At 37.5% G+C, this 13,848-nt stretch overlaps 2 protein-coding genes across 3 annotated transcripts; both read right to left on the bottom strand.

Annotated features, from left to right (window-relative positions):
* Window positions 1-965: 965 nt before the first annotated feature.
* Window positions 966-8,281, bottom strand: LOC141653441 (uncharacterized). 2 transcript variants are annotated; one of them, XM_074461207.1, is made up of 9 exons: window positions 7,955-8,281; window positions 5,354-6,852; window positions 4,240-4,812; window positions 4,050-4,159; window positions 3,537-3,735; window positions 3,396-3,457; window positions 2,813-3,308; window positions 2,351-2,551; window positions 966-1,821 (listed from the first exon to the last, which is right to left on the bottom strand). In XM_074461207.1, the coding sequence occupies exons 2-9, from the start codon at window positions 6,591-6,593 to the stop codon at window positions 1,145-1,147; spliced, it is 3,558 nt and encodes a 1,185-aa protein (XP_074317308.1). In that variant the 5' UTR covers window positions 6,594-6,852; window positions 7,955-8,281; the 3' UTR covers window positions 966-1,144. The 2 variants fall into 2 exon arrangements, with proteins under 2 accessions (XP_074317308.1, XP_074317307.1); XM_074461206.1 differs by having other exon boundaries at window positions 966-1,824.
* A 1,124-nt stretch (window positions 8,282-9,405) lies between these two features.
* On the bottom strand, window positions 9,406-13,414 carry LOC141653443 (calcineurin B-like protein 9). The gene is made up of 9 exons (XM_074461208.1): window positions 13,099-13,414; window positions 12,785-12,971; window positions 12,316-12,398; window positions 11,743-11,802; window positions 10,783-10,891; window positions 10,635-10,687; window positions 10,483-10,563; window positions 10,168-10,280; window positions 9,406-9,864 (listed from the first exon to the last, which is right to left on the bottom strand). Exons 1-9 carry the CDS (start codon window positions 13,129-13,131, stop codon window positions 9,807-9,809), a joined length of 777 nt encoding a protein of 258 aa, XP_074317309.1. The 5' UTR covers window positions 13,132-13,414; the 3' UTR covers window positions 9,406-9,806.
* Window positions 13,415-13,848: the final 434 nt, after the last annotated feature.

Raw genomic sequence — 13,848 nt, forward strand, 5'->3', positions numbered from 1 at the left:
GTCAAACAATGTAAAAATCGTCACAAACCACCCCTAAATGTTACCAAATGAGCTCAAAATAGTGCCAATAAGTAGTAGAAATGGGAGCTCATCAATAACCCAAGATGAAAATTGAGTTAAGAACTACATCGAAGGACTGCTACTTCACAGAAAAAGAAGCAACAACCGCTTTGTTGAGCCACTTTCCGAGTGATGTTATGATTATCTTAAGTTTATGTTATACACCAGTTTATTTTAGCTTCCAAATATCCCAAGTTCTAATATAAGACGGCGGCTAGATATACTGTTATCAAACACGGTGCTTTTGGACTAGTCGACTTATACGAAACTGCCAAAGTATAATTTTCTTGTTAATGAGAGACAAGTTTGTAAGTATTTAAGTTTGATGGTTGATTTTTTTTTGTTTTTTTTTTTTTTGGTGACGAGGAGGTTGGATCCTCCCCGGATACAGGACCCCACCCTGCTAGGCGCCTGTACCATGTGAGGTCTTTCCCGCGGAGATTATTCCCTCTCCGGGCGTCAGGTCCCCAGGAAAGTGTTCATCTAGGGAATCGAACCCAGGACCTCGCAATTCCTCCTTAGGAGGCTTTGAGGTTTTAAAAAAAAAAAAAAAAAAAAAAAAAAAAAAAAAAAAAAAAAAAAGTTTGATGGTTGATACACTACAAGTAAATTAGTAAAGGTTTGGTTGTTAAAGTTGTACGTGTATTCGTTTTCAAAAAGGATTATTGTTTACTTGTTGGAAATTATGGTCGAAGTACCGTCTTAGAGACCGCAAAAGCAAATGGAAAAAAAAAAAAAAAAAAAAAGAGGGAGTACTTCATTACCAAGTTTTGGTAAACTAAGCAACAAATGTCCTACAAAGCCAAACCAAATCAACGACCTCCCAATTATTCCAAGATAAATACATAAATTTAGCAAGACAATTTTAGTTGGGTTGATTAGAAGGTCATTTTAGAGAGATAATAGTCACCCAAATCACGGTTTCAAGGTTAATTTCTTACATCAAACTAGAATTTGCAAGGGAATGCAGTGCCTCAATACAATGTATAATCTCTACGCTTAGTACAAACACTAAAATTACATTACTACTAAACAACAAAGCTGACATACAAGACTACTACTACAATAGGTTATCTATCAAGGTTTACATGCTTTTCAAGAGCTCAACGAAACTACGCACATTGTCCTTGATAGTTTTCAGGGTACATTCCCATTGCGCCTTGCTTTGCCGAGCAGACACCATGGTTTGAGCAGCCTTTTGTAGGGTAGGAATGGTATCAGACAAAGTCGACGAAAACTCCCCAAATTTATTTTCTTCCATCGACAGCTCTTCAAGCTTACTCTCCCGTCGTTGCTTCAGGTTAACAAGTTTGGCCTCAAGTTCCCCAATCTCCTTATCATATTGGCTGCACTGTGCTCGAAGTTGGTCAATCCGACTTTGAGTGGTCTCCAGCCGGTCTCGAAGATCTTTGGCTACTGTACTCAACTGATTAAGGGAGTCGGCGTTATATGTCATCATATTTTCCTGTTCTTGGATATTTCTGAGCTGATCTCCGAGCGACAAGAAACTCGTCTGATAGTGGACCAAAATGGGCTGAAATTGAGGCGGGGCTACCATGAGAAGTCTGTGGATCTGATCAGCTAGGCTAACGCACGCTTCGAGGTCCTTCACATTGCTCTGCAATATACCAACTATCTCCTCTGCCTTTAACTTCTCAGCATCAAATGCTGATGGATTGGGGAAAGGGCGAAGGGTGTCCTCAATGAACATCACAACTGAGTTAACCTCGGCAAGCGCCTTGTCAGGGGTGTAGGAAACCCCTACTGAAGCAGAATAAGAAGAGTTATTTTATGTTAGCATACAACAATAACATTACTCCATTACCTCAAAGAGTCAAAGCTCTAAGGGAGGTCGGAGGTAATCAGCCTAGCCCTCACCTTACCCTTACCCTTTCCCGTGTACACAGTACACACAGAGGCTTCTTTTAAATGACCCGTGACAAAAATTACGTCGAGAATTGATTTGACTGACTGTACTATTAACAAGAAAGAAAAGCGCTGCTCATTAGCATCAATTTGAAAAATAGAAAGATTATCGGTGAAGGGTCACTTGGAATTAGTATCTATGTTATTGCAAGGTAAGGCAGCGTACATCCAAGTATTCAACTATATTACTCAGACTAAGGGTGTGCCACCAGGTACATATTCAAGCGTCCAGCTCGACATGACTATTTTTTCGACACGGGGACTCTGTCACGGATGAGAGTAAGAGAGTGAGAGCCTCTTAATAAACACTAGGTTATTGATAATGAAGAAAGATAAAGCACTTTCTAAAATATGAAATCGATACCTTCTAGGCTCCAAGGGCACAAAGAAGTGTCAGGCCTGGTTGATCCGTCAACGATGAGAGCTCGAGACATCTCCTCGGGAGTGACAGGGTCACGTGCACCCAACTCTTCTTCCATTGCCTCCCCCTTGACTGATGCAGTAACTCCTCGAAGAAAAGAGCTACATGAAGGATTGACAACTGCCAGATCTAGACACTCGGAATCTAAAACATGAAAGTTTAAAGACCATTAGATAAAAGGCTGAAAATGCAGATGTGTCAACTGGCGATACTGAAATTCATACTACCAGACTCCCCAAATATATTATCTACTTATATAAGAAGTATATAAGAAACTAATATAAGTATAGACTAATATAAGTATATAAGAAACCTAATGAAACTCACTACCACCCGGCAACATCCTACCCTCTTTAACACTGCAGTAAGAAGTAAGATCAAGAATAAAAGATTAGCGGACCATACTTAGATCCACTGAGGGGATAGAAAATGCATCATTGAGACAAGGCGATCCCATTCCTCGAATCATCTCATGAGGTGGCTCAAGAGAATCCTCAGGTTCAGGAGTTACAACTTCAACCACAGCCTCTTCAGATGTTATTGTTCCAAGGTTTTCTGGAAAATCAGGGCCAGTTTGGGAAAGATCTTCTTCATTGTCATGGGTGGCCGCTCCCTCCAACTCAACTCCTTTCTTGTGACTGTTTAAACGATCATCAGGAACATCGGCCTGAAGATTTTGAGGCGTTGGGTTCATCTCAATGTTTGTGTTTCTCTGAATATTCCCATTACAGGAATTTAGATGAATGGTACGCCTCCTTAAAGAACTGAGAGGGATGTCATCATCAGAATCCTCAGCGTCGTCAGTAGTACCCTTTTTTAATGATGAAGTAGCAGGAGAGGTTTTTCCCATCATGGTCTTTTGTTCATTCACTACATGAGGCTTTTGACCAGAATGTTTTATCTAAAAAGGAATGCAAAACTAAAATTATTGACCCTTAAAAGCATAGAGGGGCAAAAAAATGGCAGTTGGAAAACTCCATCGAGATACCTGACTCAAAACTAGTGAAAGAGCAGCGACTATAGGGGTTTGAACACCTGTACTGTTACTACCTAACAATCCAGAGTAAAGAGTGGTTAAACAAGTGAAAATTAAAAGAGAACTCAATGAAGCAGAGTATGGATAAATTACTTGGGCTTGGAGAAACTTCAGTAGTAGATAAAGTACGGTCTATTCGACGTTGGACACGTTTCATAAGGGTGACAATGGCATCATCAGGCTCACTGGCCTCTTCAATAATAGCTTTTTTTGATGTAGGGGAACCTACATCTTTTTCAGTCTTTCTTTTTTGTCCCCTTGTCCCAAGAGTAGTTTCAGTAGAATTCTTGATCTAAAAAGGCACGCATAATACAAGTCTGTTTAAAGCATAGGAAAAGAAAAATGCACATTGGAAGTTATCATATACTCCCTTCATGCAGGTTTTGAACTTAATGTCTCTTTGTGTACAAGAATTAAGGAGCTTAATAATGTGCGGATAAGGCAAGCTAGTAAAGATGTGGGGTCACAAATTACAATTCCCACAAAAATTAAGGAGCTTAAGAATGTGTGGAAAATGCAAAGAAAAACGATTTTAAAGTAGGAAGTTTAGACGTGAATAACCCAAAAGGCTATGTAGGAAATTTGATTCGGAGAGGGAGAATATACCTTGCTCAAAGCGTTTGATTGACTTGAAACTATAGTGGTTAAAGCTCCTGTACCTTTTGAATCTGATTGACTTGAAATTATAGTGGTTAAAGCTCCTGTACCTTTTGAATCTAAAAATCCAGTGCAAAGAATGGTTAAAAAAAATTCACAATTTCAAAGAAAGCCGACAAAGGGCGTATCAAGAGATTACTTTGGTTCGTAGAAGCTTGAGTAGTTGCTAAAGTACGATCAATTTGAGTACGACCTTCGACTTGTTGGACAAGAGTGAGAATGGCATCAGGCCATAAAACTTCACACCTCTTAAGGTAATCAGCCCACCACAACTCATAACCAGAATCCACGGCAGCCCGTCTAAACCACGGGATGATCTGACTTGAGCTTAGCCCGTCATGGCCGATAGATTTAAGCCATGTTTCAGCAGATATGGTTCTGTTATCTCCTGATTTTGGGGCTGCGTCCAGAATATTGGGCCGGGTTCCCCATGGACGATTTAAGGTCTTGTAATAGGGGATACCTAAACCCTGAGTCATTCCAAATTGACGGGCTACAAGGTTGGGGTTATAAGCTTCTACACCAATACCCTTCGGTTCAACGCACATTAGATCCCTAGGTTGCCACACAGACAACCAATGTAGTTGATCCCCTTCCCGAAAATCCATGCAGGATAAGTCAAGAAGCCAAAGTGGAGCAGCTTTATTCATCCATTTTCCTGTTGTATCTTCTACAAGTGAGCCCTCTGCATCATGTAGATATAATGGGATACCTGTTTTGACATCATTAACAACCACCAAGCATTAAACCCAAATTGTTTGGAGTCCGCTAACATGTATCATCATTTGAAACTGCCAATGACATGTGATCAATATAAAGTAAAGAGAAGAGAAGGAAAATGAATTATGGTGCGAACAAAGCTGAGAAATTGAAACAAAGTACAAGCAAAGCTTAAATCTATTGCATATTATAAATAAGGAAATCGAATTAAAGAAAACTTTACATTTTCAAAAAATAAGGAAATCGAATTAAAGAAAAATTCAAGTACTCCCTCTTCTCCACCAGAATCTTCAAGTTTTTGATATTTCAAGGTCCGAATCTGCAAACTTAAATCTATCGTAAAATATAAAAATTGTAATAGTACTTCCTTTATTCATTTCATTTCCATATGTTTGATTAAATACTTCTCACATATATTGAGCCAGCGTATGAGAATGAGGCGGAGGGCGTACAAAATATACTCAAAGTAGATGGACTAGGATGTGAAAAATAGACAAATAACAGGCACCAAACACCATCATCTACAGGGATACCTGTTTCGTGATTGCGAGAAAATGGATGCCAATCTGATTGACTAAGCTCACGGGAAGAAAGAAGCCCTCTCAATACTTCTTCAAATGATAAATGCACCACTGGAGAAACAGAATGGATGGCCACCTCTCCATAGCAGCAGCATTCATTAACAGGTACAGCAGTTGGTTTGTCGAACTCAGCTTCTAGCTCCTCATAATCTAGTCTCGAATGACCTTTCTCTTTAGCTAGGAAAGGGAAGTAAAAGAGGCCCCATATAGATATGATCCAGACAGGGCCACCAGCTGTATAAAGCTTCTCTTGGGTTCGTAGTCGATAAAGGCACCGATACACTTGACCAAGAAAAAGAGGAGCTAGACACAAGGGCTCGACTTTACTTGTGTTTGACCCAGAAGCTTCAATGTTGGCCGCTAGCTTCAAGAATGTCTTATTAACATTGCATGAAGGAAACATCATCATCTTACATATGGAAAAATTGATAAATAACACCTCTTCTTTCCTGGATATATCGGCCGTCAGGGACTTATTCCTGGAAGGGTTATAGTATTCTGCAATGGGGCTAAAGGGCATGTTTGATTTGGTCTTCCATGGGTGAATTTTCTCCATGTCAAGTGCTCCCTCAATTAGGGTTTGGGTTGGTAGGTCTATGCCACTGGGTGAGAGGCCGGTAATAAAAGCTATGTCTTCGAGGGTGATGGTTCTGAAACCTTGACCGGTGGTGAATACATTGAGGCACGGGTTCCAACAGCACATTAGTCCTGCAGTTAGAGCATCGTAAAACGGGAAACGGGGGTATGTTGAGAGCCTAAGAAACTCATAAATACGAAGTTTTTTCCAACAGTCATGCCTGCTCGAAAGTCGATCAAACCATGGTCGAGTGTCAATCGAACATGTCCAACCATTGGTTGGCTTGTTCGAAGTTCTTACCCAATGGCAAACTAGCTTCTCTGGTTCATTTAGAAAGGGCGGCTTGGAAAATTTAGCTGGGAAACACTCCTTAAGAGAGTCAAGCACTTCTTTGACCTTGTCGGACTTAAAACAAGGACCAAGTCTAACAGTATTTTGGTCTAGACCCTTGAAATCTTTGTGACTTAGCTTCTCAGTTCTGATTGTCTGTTGGAGAGAATACTCGACAGATTGTTTGTGATTTTGAAGAACTTGTGCCAGTTTGGTAGCCTCAGAACCCCCAAACTGCATAGGCTCTTCACTCTCGGCCACATTAGTTTCCTGGAGATCCCCCATGGTTCTCAATCATCACACTATTACCACAAAAGACTAAAAAGCATAGCCACCAGTACAAAATCCCAACACTACCGTCTTCAAGTACCCAATCATCAGAAATAACTTATTCTCTTGTAGTTCCCAGCAACCACATTTACAAGATAAAGAAGAAATCTTAATATTAGATCTACTTCTTTGCCTACTGCAACTCGCGAGATGTCTGGCACACCAAATAATATCACTCTCCCCGTACCTCCAAACCAATAGATGCTAATCTATCCTGCGAAACATGATAGCATCAACAAAATTATCAGCAAAAGTGGATAGGGAAACAAAACATCAAACAGCAACAAAGACATTACTTCAATGCCTTGAGGGCTCCAACAAATGGCAGGGTAGGCCGGTAAGGGGAGAACTGTTATGTGTTAACAGCACATGGAGAACTGTTTTTGATGACCCATAATCAAATTGTGTTAAGAATCGCATCAAATAATTGCTACTTCACATAGTTCTGAATTCAAAGGAGCGCACACAGTTATCTGAGCCATTTGCTTTATTTGATCATAATCTACAAACAAACTACAACATTAAAGCAATTCAAATATAAACATGAGTTTTTTGTTTACTGATAGGGAATTGGAAGTTTGCCTAAATAAGCATTGACAAGGTGAAACCTACCCAAAGGCCAAAACTCTCTTCCCAGTTCCTTGAAAAGTTCTTTCCCATCAAGGGAAATGTTCGCCTGAGAACTAACTAAGAAAATCTTCTATAACACAAAGAAAATGGAAATTATTTAAGGAATGAGAAAGATATAAAGCGCGTCACCTTCTCCCCTTCTCCGGTGCTAACTAACTACCACCCTACTTGTTATGCCATTAATTATCTTCTACCGACCTCATTATTCCCAACTGACCTAGTTTCACTCACAGCACATAACTTGAGCTAAATATGACACAATAAATTTTCACTACCAAGTCGTAGTTTGAGCTAAAACATGCTTTAATTTATGCTTGAAAGGCAACGAAACTAGTGATTAAAAGTACCCAACTTAGCACATGGAATATCCTGTAGCATGCACCCAACCAGTCGCAGGACTAACCGGGGGCTAGCAGGGATGCTCGCCTCCACTAGACAACAAAAATTTTGAAATTTTAGTTAAAGATCTCCTTTTTTTCCCCCTATTTTAGCTTATTATATTGCTCCTAAACCCCGCAACTTCAAATCCTGGTTCCGCTACTACACCCGACAGGCGACAACAATTACTCCTAGCTTCAATTACCAACAACATCTAACAAATAAAACCCATGAATAAAATGAAACCCAGAAGCTAAAAACACAAGGTAGTTTAAGAACGGAAGTGAAAAATGCATAAAAGATTTTACCTTTAAACTAATTAATGGCAAATAACAAACGGAGTATGATAGAGAGCTCAAATAACGTGTTTACCGCACCAAAAAAATGAAAGGAAAATCAGAAAATTGAGAAAACCAGAGATGAGAAATTAAGGGTTTAGATAGAAAAGAGAGTGATGTTGAAGACAGAAGAATGAACAACACAACAACAACATTGAGTAACTCTCTAGTCTCTAGTAGGGGTTTTTAGTGAATTGAAAATATCAGATGTTGGATTTTGGGGTTTCATTTTGGTTTCAATTTTTAAGGGTTTTCACGGTTTTGAGTTGAGTTTCACATATTCTTTTAAGTTTTAATTAACACGGTGTATCCGTCTTATATTTTATTTTATCGATCTTTAAAATATTTGAGACAAACTTGAAGTACTTACCTGACTTTGAGAGAATGTCTTGAGTAATTATCGTATACAACGGTCTTATGTATGTAAACAACTTATCTAATAACAATATATATGAGTTCGGATCCTCTTTCCCACACTTGAGTCTCACTGCTCTAATCTTCTAACCCATCACCCATTTATAATGTCTAAAATACTTATTTTTTTGGTACATCTAAAATACTTATTTTTAATGTTTGATACTTTTATGTCAAATGAAGAGAGTGAAATATAAGATGGAACACAAAAATGGGATAGAGAATCCGAAGTGAGATGTTTAGCATTATATTGCCCATTGATCTTATTCTATAATTTGTGTTCATCTTGGGGCGGTACGAGTATAAGTTAGGTCTTGATTTAATGGATAGATTAGATGTGCGAGTATTTGGTAAAATCTCAATTCTTACCTATTCGTCATAAGTAATGTTTTACTCGTACTTTTTATTTGTTGTCACAACTCACAAGGCAGGGAGGGATGAACTCTATTGTTTTGGGGACGATTGGAGGGATAAAGTCATAATTAAATTCTTGATGGTTTCGAAATTTAAATAAGCATTTAGTTTATTATTGTGAAATGTTAAGTATAAGTAAATAGTGAGTAATCATAATTTGCCTATAAAGTTAGCATAGTACTATATCTCAACTATTTATTTATTTATTTATAAATCACTTGTCGATTTTTAGTGAGCCTTTGCTTATATTTTCAATATGATGTTTCTTCGAATGTACGAAGTTAAGAAATGGATATTCTATGAAATATTTTTCATTACATAAACTACTAACACAAATTTCATAATCCAGAAATGGGTACACTAGTAAAAATATTATTTACTAGAAATCTCATACTCCATATACTAGGAATATCATTTTTCAGGGATGTTTTATTTTAAAACGAAAAGTGAAATCTCGAAAATTGATGAGGGACTGACGCTGAGGGACAATAACCTGCGGGGGTATGACTGTTGTTGCAGATAGTCTTGGACTAATAACGCCGAGTAGTCAAGCTTGTTCAACATTTTCCAATTCTTTACAAACATTTACAGAGTGAAAGCAACTATCACTTTTTAACCTCTCATAAACAAAAGTTACAACTCTACCCAAAACATAAATTTCAAATTAAGAGCCTTGAGTTACAACTTACGTAACTAGCCGAATACTGTACAGTTTTTCACACACCGAAAGCAGCCTCTCTCTCTCTTTGTAATTAATCTCGTCATTTGTAGTTGGTTAGATGCACCAACTACAAATGACGAGATTAATGTGCTGTTCCATCTAGTGTTGTGCTCCTATGTCTAAAAACGCTTCAACTCCTCTAGGCTTGCAGGAAAGTTTGACCATGATTCCCAACTCATAAAACAGCCAAGAAGGCTGATAAGCACGTGACCTAGTGCGAACCTATGATGGTCTTGTTACTTGATCTACGACTTTCTTTGGTGAGGTTATGTCTTATTCCTCCTCAACCACTGTATCAAAAATGAAACTTGGGAAAACTGTGGTTATATCCCTGAAAATTACCACAAACAACTGACAAACTCAATATCTTTCATAACGAGGTTGTTGAGACAAATGTCAGGACTCAAATCACAGAGGAAGATGCCCAAAATAATGACTAAGAAATGTACAACAATCATGAGTCGTCTGGAAAATTCCTTTATGTTTATAGGAGCAATAGTAGTAAATATTTAACTCTTTGGGAATTATGAAAATGGAAAATTCAAACATTTAAGGCTCATAAAGAAGAAGGAATGTGATGTAAAAATATACTCCGTATAATAACGCAAGAGCAGTAATAACAAGATTGACATACTTCAGATAAGGAAGAGTCATGTTTCTCAAGAGGCTTGGATTACGAAGAACAAACGCCTTCCATTCTTCTTTGCAGATTTTACCGTCTCTGTCAGCGTCAGCATCAACAAAAGTCTGAAGAATACTAAATTATGAGCCCACAAGAATTTAGGAACTATCTCAACCATAACAACAAATAGGAAATACTCCGCAGCGGTTTATAAGGCAAAAATAGATCCCATGATGTTGTCTACAAGGATTTCACATCTATTGGGACGATTTCAAGTTGTGACCAGAGAACAATAAGCCTTAATATAACTAATGTGAGCGAGGATACCTTGTCAATTATAGACTCCAGGAGTTCATCAGACAAATCCAAACCCGACTCTGATAATATTGCAATTACCATCTGCTTAACCTGGAATCAAACATGCTCAGAAACTGTTTTCAGATTGTTTAAAGAAAACCAGAGGGGCAATATCAACTTACTTCGTCGCGTTCAATAAAGCCAGTTTGCCTCAAATCATACAGCCTAAATGCAACTGAAAATAGTACAGAAAATTTAGATCACGAGACGGGAGGATAGGGTTCATAACTTTTAATGAAGTTGACCAGAGGATATAGGTGAGTGAATTACAATCGATTTTCTGTTCAACAGGAGCGTATGGGTGGAATACACTTAGAGCATGAATAAATTCCTCAAATCCAATCACACCATCCTTCTTTTCATCAAAGAGATCAAAAACCTGCAAAAATGCATATGGTGGTTCAAAGAAAATGTTACTCATTAAGTAGCCAGCTCTTTTATTACAATTGGAAAAGACAGACCAAGATATCAAGAAAACGAAATACAATCGATAAACACTGATTGATTCCCTTACTACATTTGCCATCCACATGATTCAAGATAAACGAGGGTAGAAAAGAGCACCTATACTAGGCTCGACATTCATTACTCGCTATATAAATTCTCCACCGCTCCACAAGGCCGTTGATAGAATGATGGAGATAAACCCAGAGGTATGTAGTTCCCGGGTCTGTTTCCATTTGTGGCCAACTATTTATACAAGAACAGAACAACATATCATGGGAAATAACTTTGGCAAATACAGCAGTGGCAATGTTCAATTATTTCAAAACTAGCATAAGCCCTTCAGAGAAGATAGACGAAGTATATGGAGCAACAAACATGCAGCCTTAACTAGCAATATGCACACTGGTAAAAGAAGCAATTTCTTTGCAGGACAATTAAGCTTAAGCACAAGATTATCTTTGTCATATTCATAGCATGGCATTACATCTGCAACACGGTACCACAACTGCATTTTGAGGCAATATTTGGCCGCCTTTATACCGATTCAGAGATCAAGTCGCCAATATTAAATACCTTTATTTATAGACTACTTACTACGAGTATATGCCTCAGACTCTTCATTAATGCTCACAGCTAAGATAGGATCAGGCACAGTGTTTCCAAAGCCATAGACGATTTTCCATAGAGTACCACAAAAGCACAAAATGGTATCTCAAGCCCAAAGAATTGGAACGATTGATTCCAGATTATGTAGACAATGAGAAGAGTAGAGTTGTAATTTACCCTATCTAAAAACAAATTTTCACCATGTGGAGTTCTGAACAATGCTAACTGAAGCTCCTCCTGCAAAATTATTTCAGATACACATATGAGGCTTGAGAAGGATATGCAGAGCGTTGAAGGTTAGCTCATCTATTGTTTCGTTTTCACAATAAAAATAAAGAAGATAAAACGGTAAAGTCCTAGTAGTAACATGAACTCAGTGATGCATGATATATCTAAAGCGTAAATGTAACTGGGTTTTCATAGAAATATACGTAGTCTGTTTCAGTCATGTGTTTATATTTACTTTCGACACGACCAAGGTGAGGACGAGAAGGGGCCATTTTAACAAAGTGGATCAAATAATTAACACTAATGATCTGAAAAATATATATAAGTATCCCAAAAGTATTAATCATAGTACTTAAACAACTTTATGAACCCACAAAACAAATGATATTTCACATCCTCCTCAGCTCAACTTTCAAAAGACTGTTTTTTGAGTGAGTTGGTGACTATGACATCGATTGCACTTATAATAATTTGGAGTATTTTAAGATTGCATTAAAACAATCTTAGAATGTTGGTACCTACCTTGTGAATTAAGCCATCATCAATAATTGAACAACTGAGCTTCTTAAACAATTCATATAATGCCTCCACCTCATTCACCGTAACTGCACGCACATGTATGTTTTCACAATTCAATCACTATTAACAAATCGCAAATTGTTTGATGACCGATACTGTCGGTCACAACTGAGAATGTATGTACTTAAAAATCGACCAATTAAACTTTCTAAGCTATTCATAGATATGAATATGGTGACAAATACTTGTAATACTTAATGCACTAGGTTTGAAATCCCCGTTAACCACGAAATTAACCGGGATATCTTGCATGATCGAAACATAGAGATTATTAAAAAAGAAAAGTGGCCGGAAGTCGAAACTGAGATGATACTGTATTTGTTTCATGATCGAAACTGACTGACTAGATTCACATGATTAGATTCAAAGAGAGAGAGAGAGAGAGAGAGAGAGAGAGAGAGAGGAATATTACAAAGAGATTCATCAGCTAAGCGAGCAAGATCGGTGAATCGATGATGAAACTTATTAGAAGAAGATGAAGACGAAGGTAGTTGAATTTGAAAACAATTAGAGACAGCGCAAAAAACAACTTCGATGATTGCAACTATCGGAATTACGACTGCGCAAAGGCGTTCTCCAAGGCTCAAAGAGCTAGATATCTGTGTCACAATTTACAAACAACAATATTCAATACTATATTACTCAATTGAAACGCAAGGAAATTAATGTAGAATTGCACAACTGAGTTATCGATTGAGAAACAAACAAAGATGATTAGTATCGTACTGAAGAATTGTCGTTTGAGAAAGAAAACGCCATTGAAATGCAAGGTTACTCATCAAACAAAATGAGAGGGAAAATGATGATGTTGATTATTAGATTCAATTCAAAGCGAGATGGCGGAACTCGGAAGAGAGAGAGACTAATATTTATACGGACTACGGAGTACGGTCCAACCATCTTTTATCCTTGTTTCATTGAGGAGGCCTTCTTCAAAGGGAAGGAATGAAATGGACACAAATTCTTCCCTCATGGAATACACTAAGGAATGAATTCTAAATCTCATACTTTCTTCATTTTAATTAATTGTATACATTTGATTAAAACATAACTTACATATATCTCATCAATATATAGAAAATATTAAAATAGAGAAAGTAGTTGTTTTAAGGTTTCTTTACACGGTATTTTTGTATTTCTTCGAATTCTACTTAGTACCTCTTACGTTTCAAAAATATAGGTACCCTTAAATTTAATGAAAACATCTTAAAATACTCGAATGCTCTAAGAGCATCTCCAATGTTGAGTGCCACAATATTTTTTTAAACTACAACAATTTCAAGCTAAAACTTACTCCAATAGTAAAGTCAATATATATACTACTTGCTTGATTACACTCACTTACTACACTCTCCTACTTATTTATTCAATTCTTAATTTTTAAACATAAAACTAGTTTTGTGACCCGTGAAATTCACGGGTTGTTCTGTTTCTAGTGTAATACTTTAGTGATTTAATACAATAACATACTACGAT

The sequence above is a fragment of the Silene latifolia genome, chromosome 4 (assembly GCF_048544455.1).
Source record: "Silene latifolia isolate original U9 population chromosome 4, ASM4854445v1, whole genome shotgun sequence".
Classification (NCBI taxonomy): Eukaryota; Viridiplantae; Streptophyta; class Magnoliopsida; order Caryophyllales; family Caryophyllaceae; genus Silene; species Silene latifolia.

What these genes read in the sequence shown, in the direction of transcription:
- LOC141653441 (XM_074461206.1), bottom strand. Translation starts at nt 6,593, where the DNA reads ATGGGGGATCTCCAGGAAACTAATGTGGCCGAGAGTGAAGAGCCTATG. An exon ending in AATCAAACGCTTTGAGCAAG is followed by an intron (nt 3,736 to 4,049) that starts GTATATTCTCCC and finishes GTGCCTTTTTAG; the next exon opens with ATCAAGAATTCTACTGAAAC. An exon ending in TGAAGTTTCTCCAAGCCCAA is followed by an intron (nt 3,458 to 3,536) that starts GTAATTTATCCA and finishes CTGGATTGTTAG; the next exon opens with GTAGTAACAGTACAGGTGTT.
- LOC141653443 (XM_074461208.1), bottom strand. Translation starts at nt 13,131, where the DNA reads ATGGCGTTTTCTTTCTCAAACGACAATTCTTCA. An exon ending in AAAATTTGTTTTTAGATAGG is followed by an intron (nt 10,892 to 11,742) that starts GTAAATTACAAC and finishes GCATTTTTGCAG; the next exon opens with GTTTTTGATCTCTTTGATGA. An exon ending in TGGAGTCTATAATTGACAAG is followed by an intron (nt 10,281 to 10,482) that starts GTATCCTCGCTC and finishes AGTATTCTTCAG; the next exon opens with ACTTTTGTTGATGCTGACGC.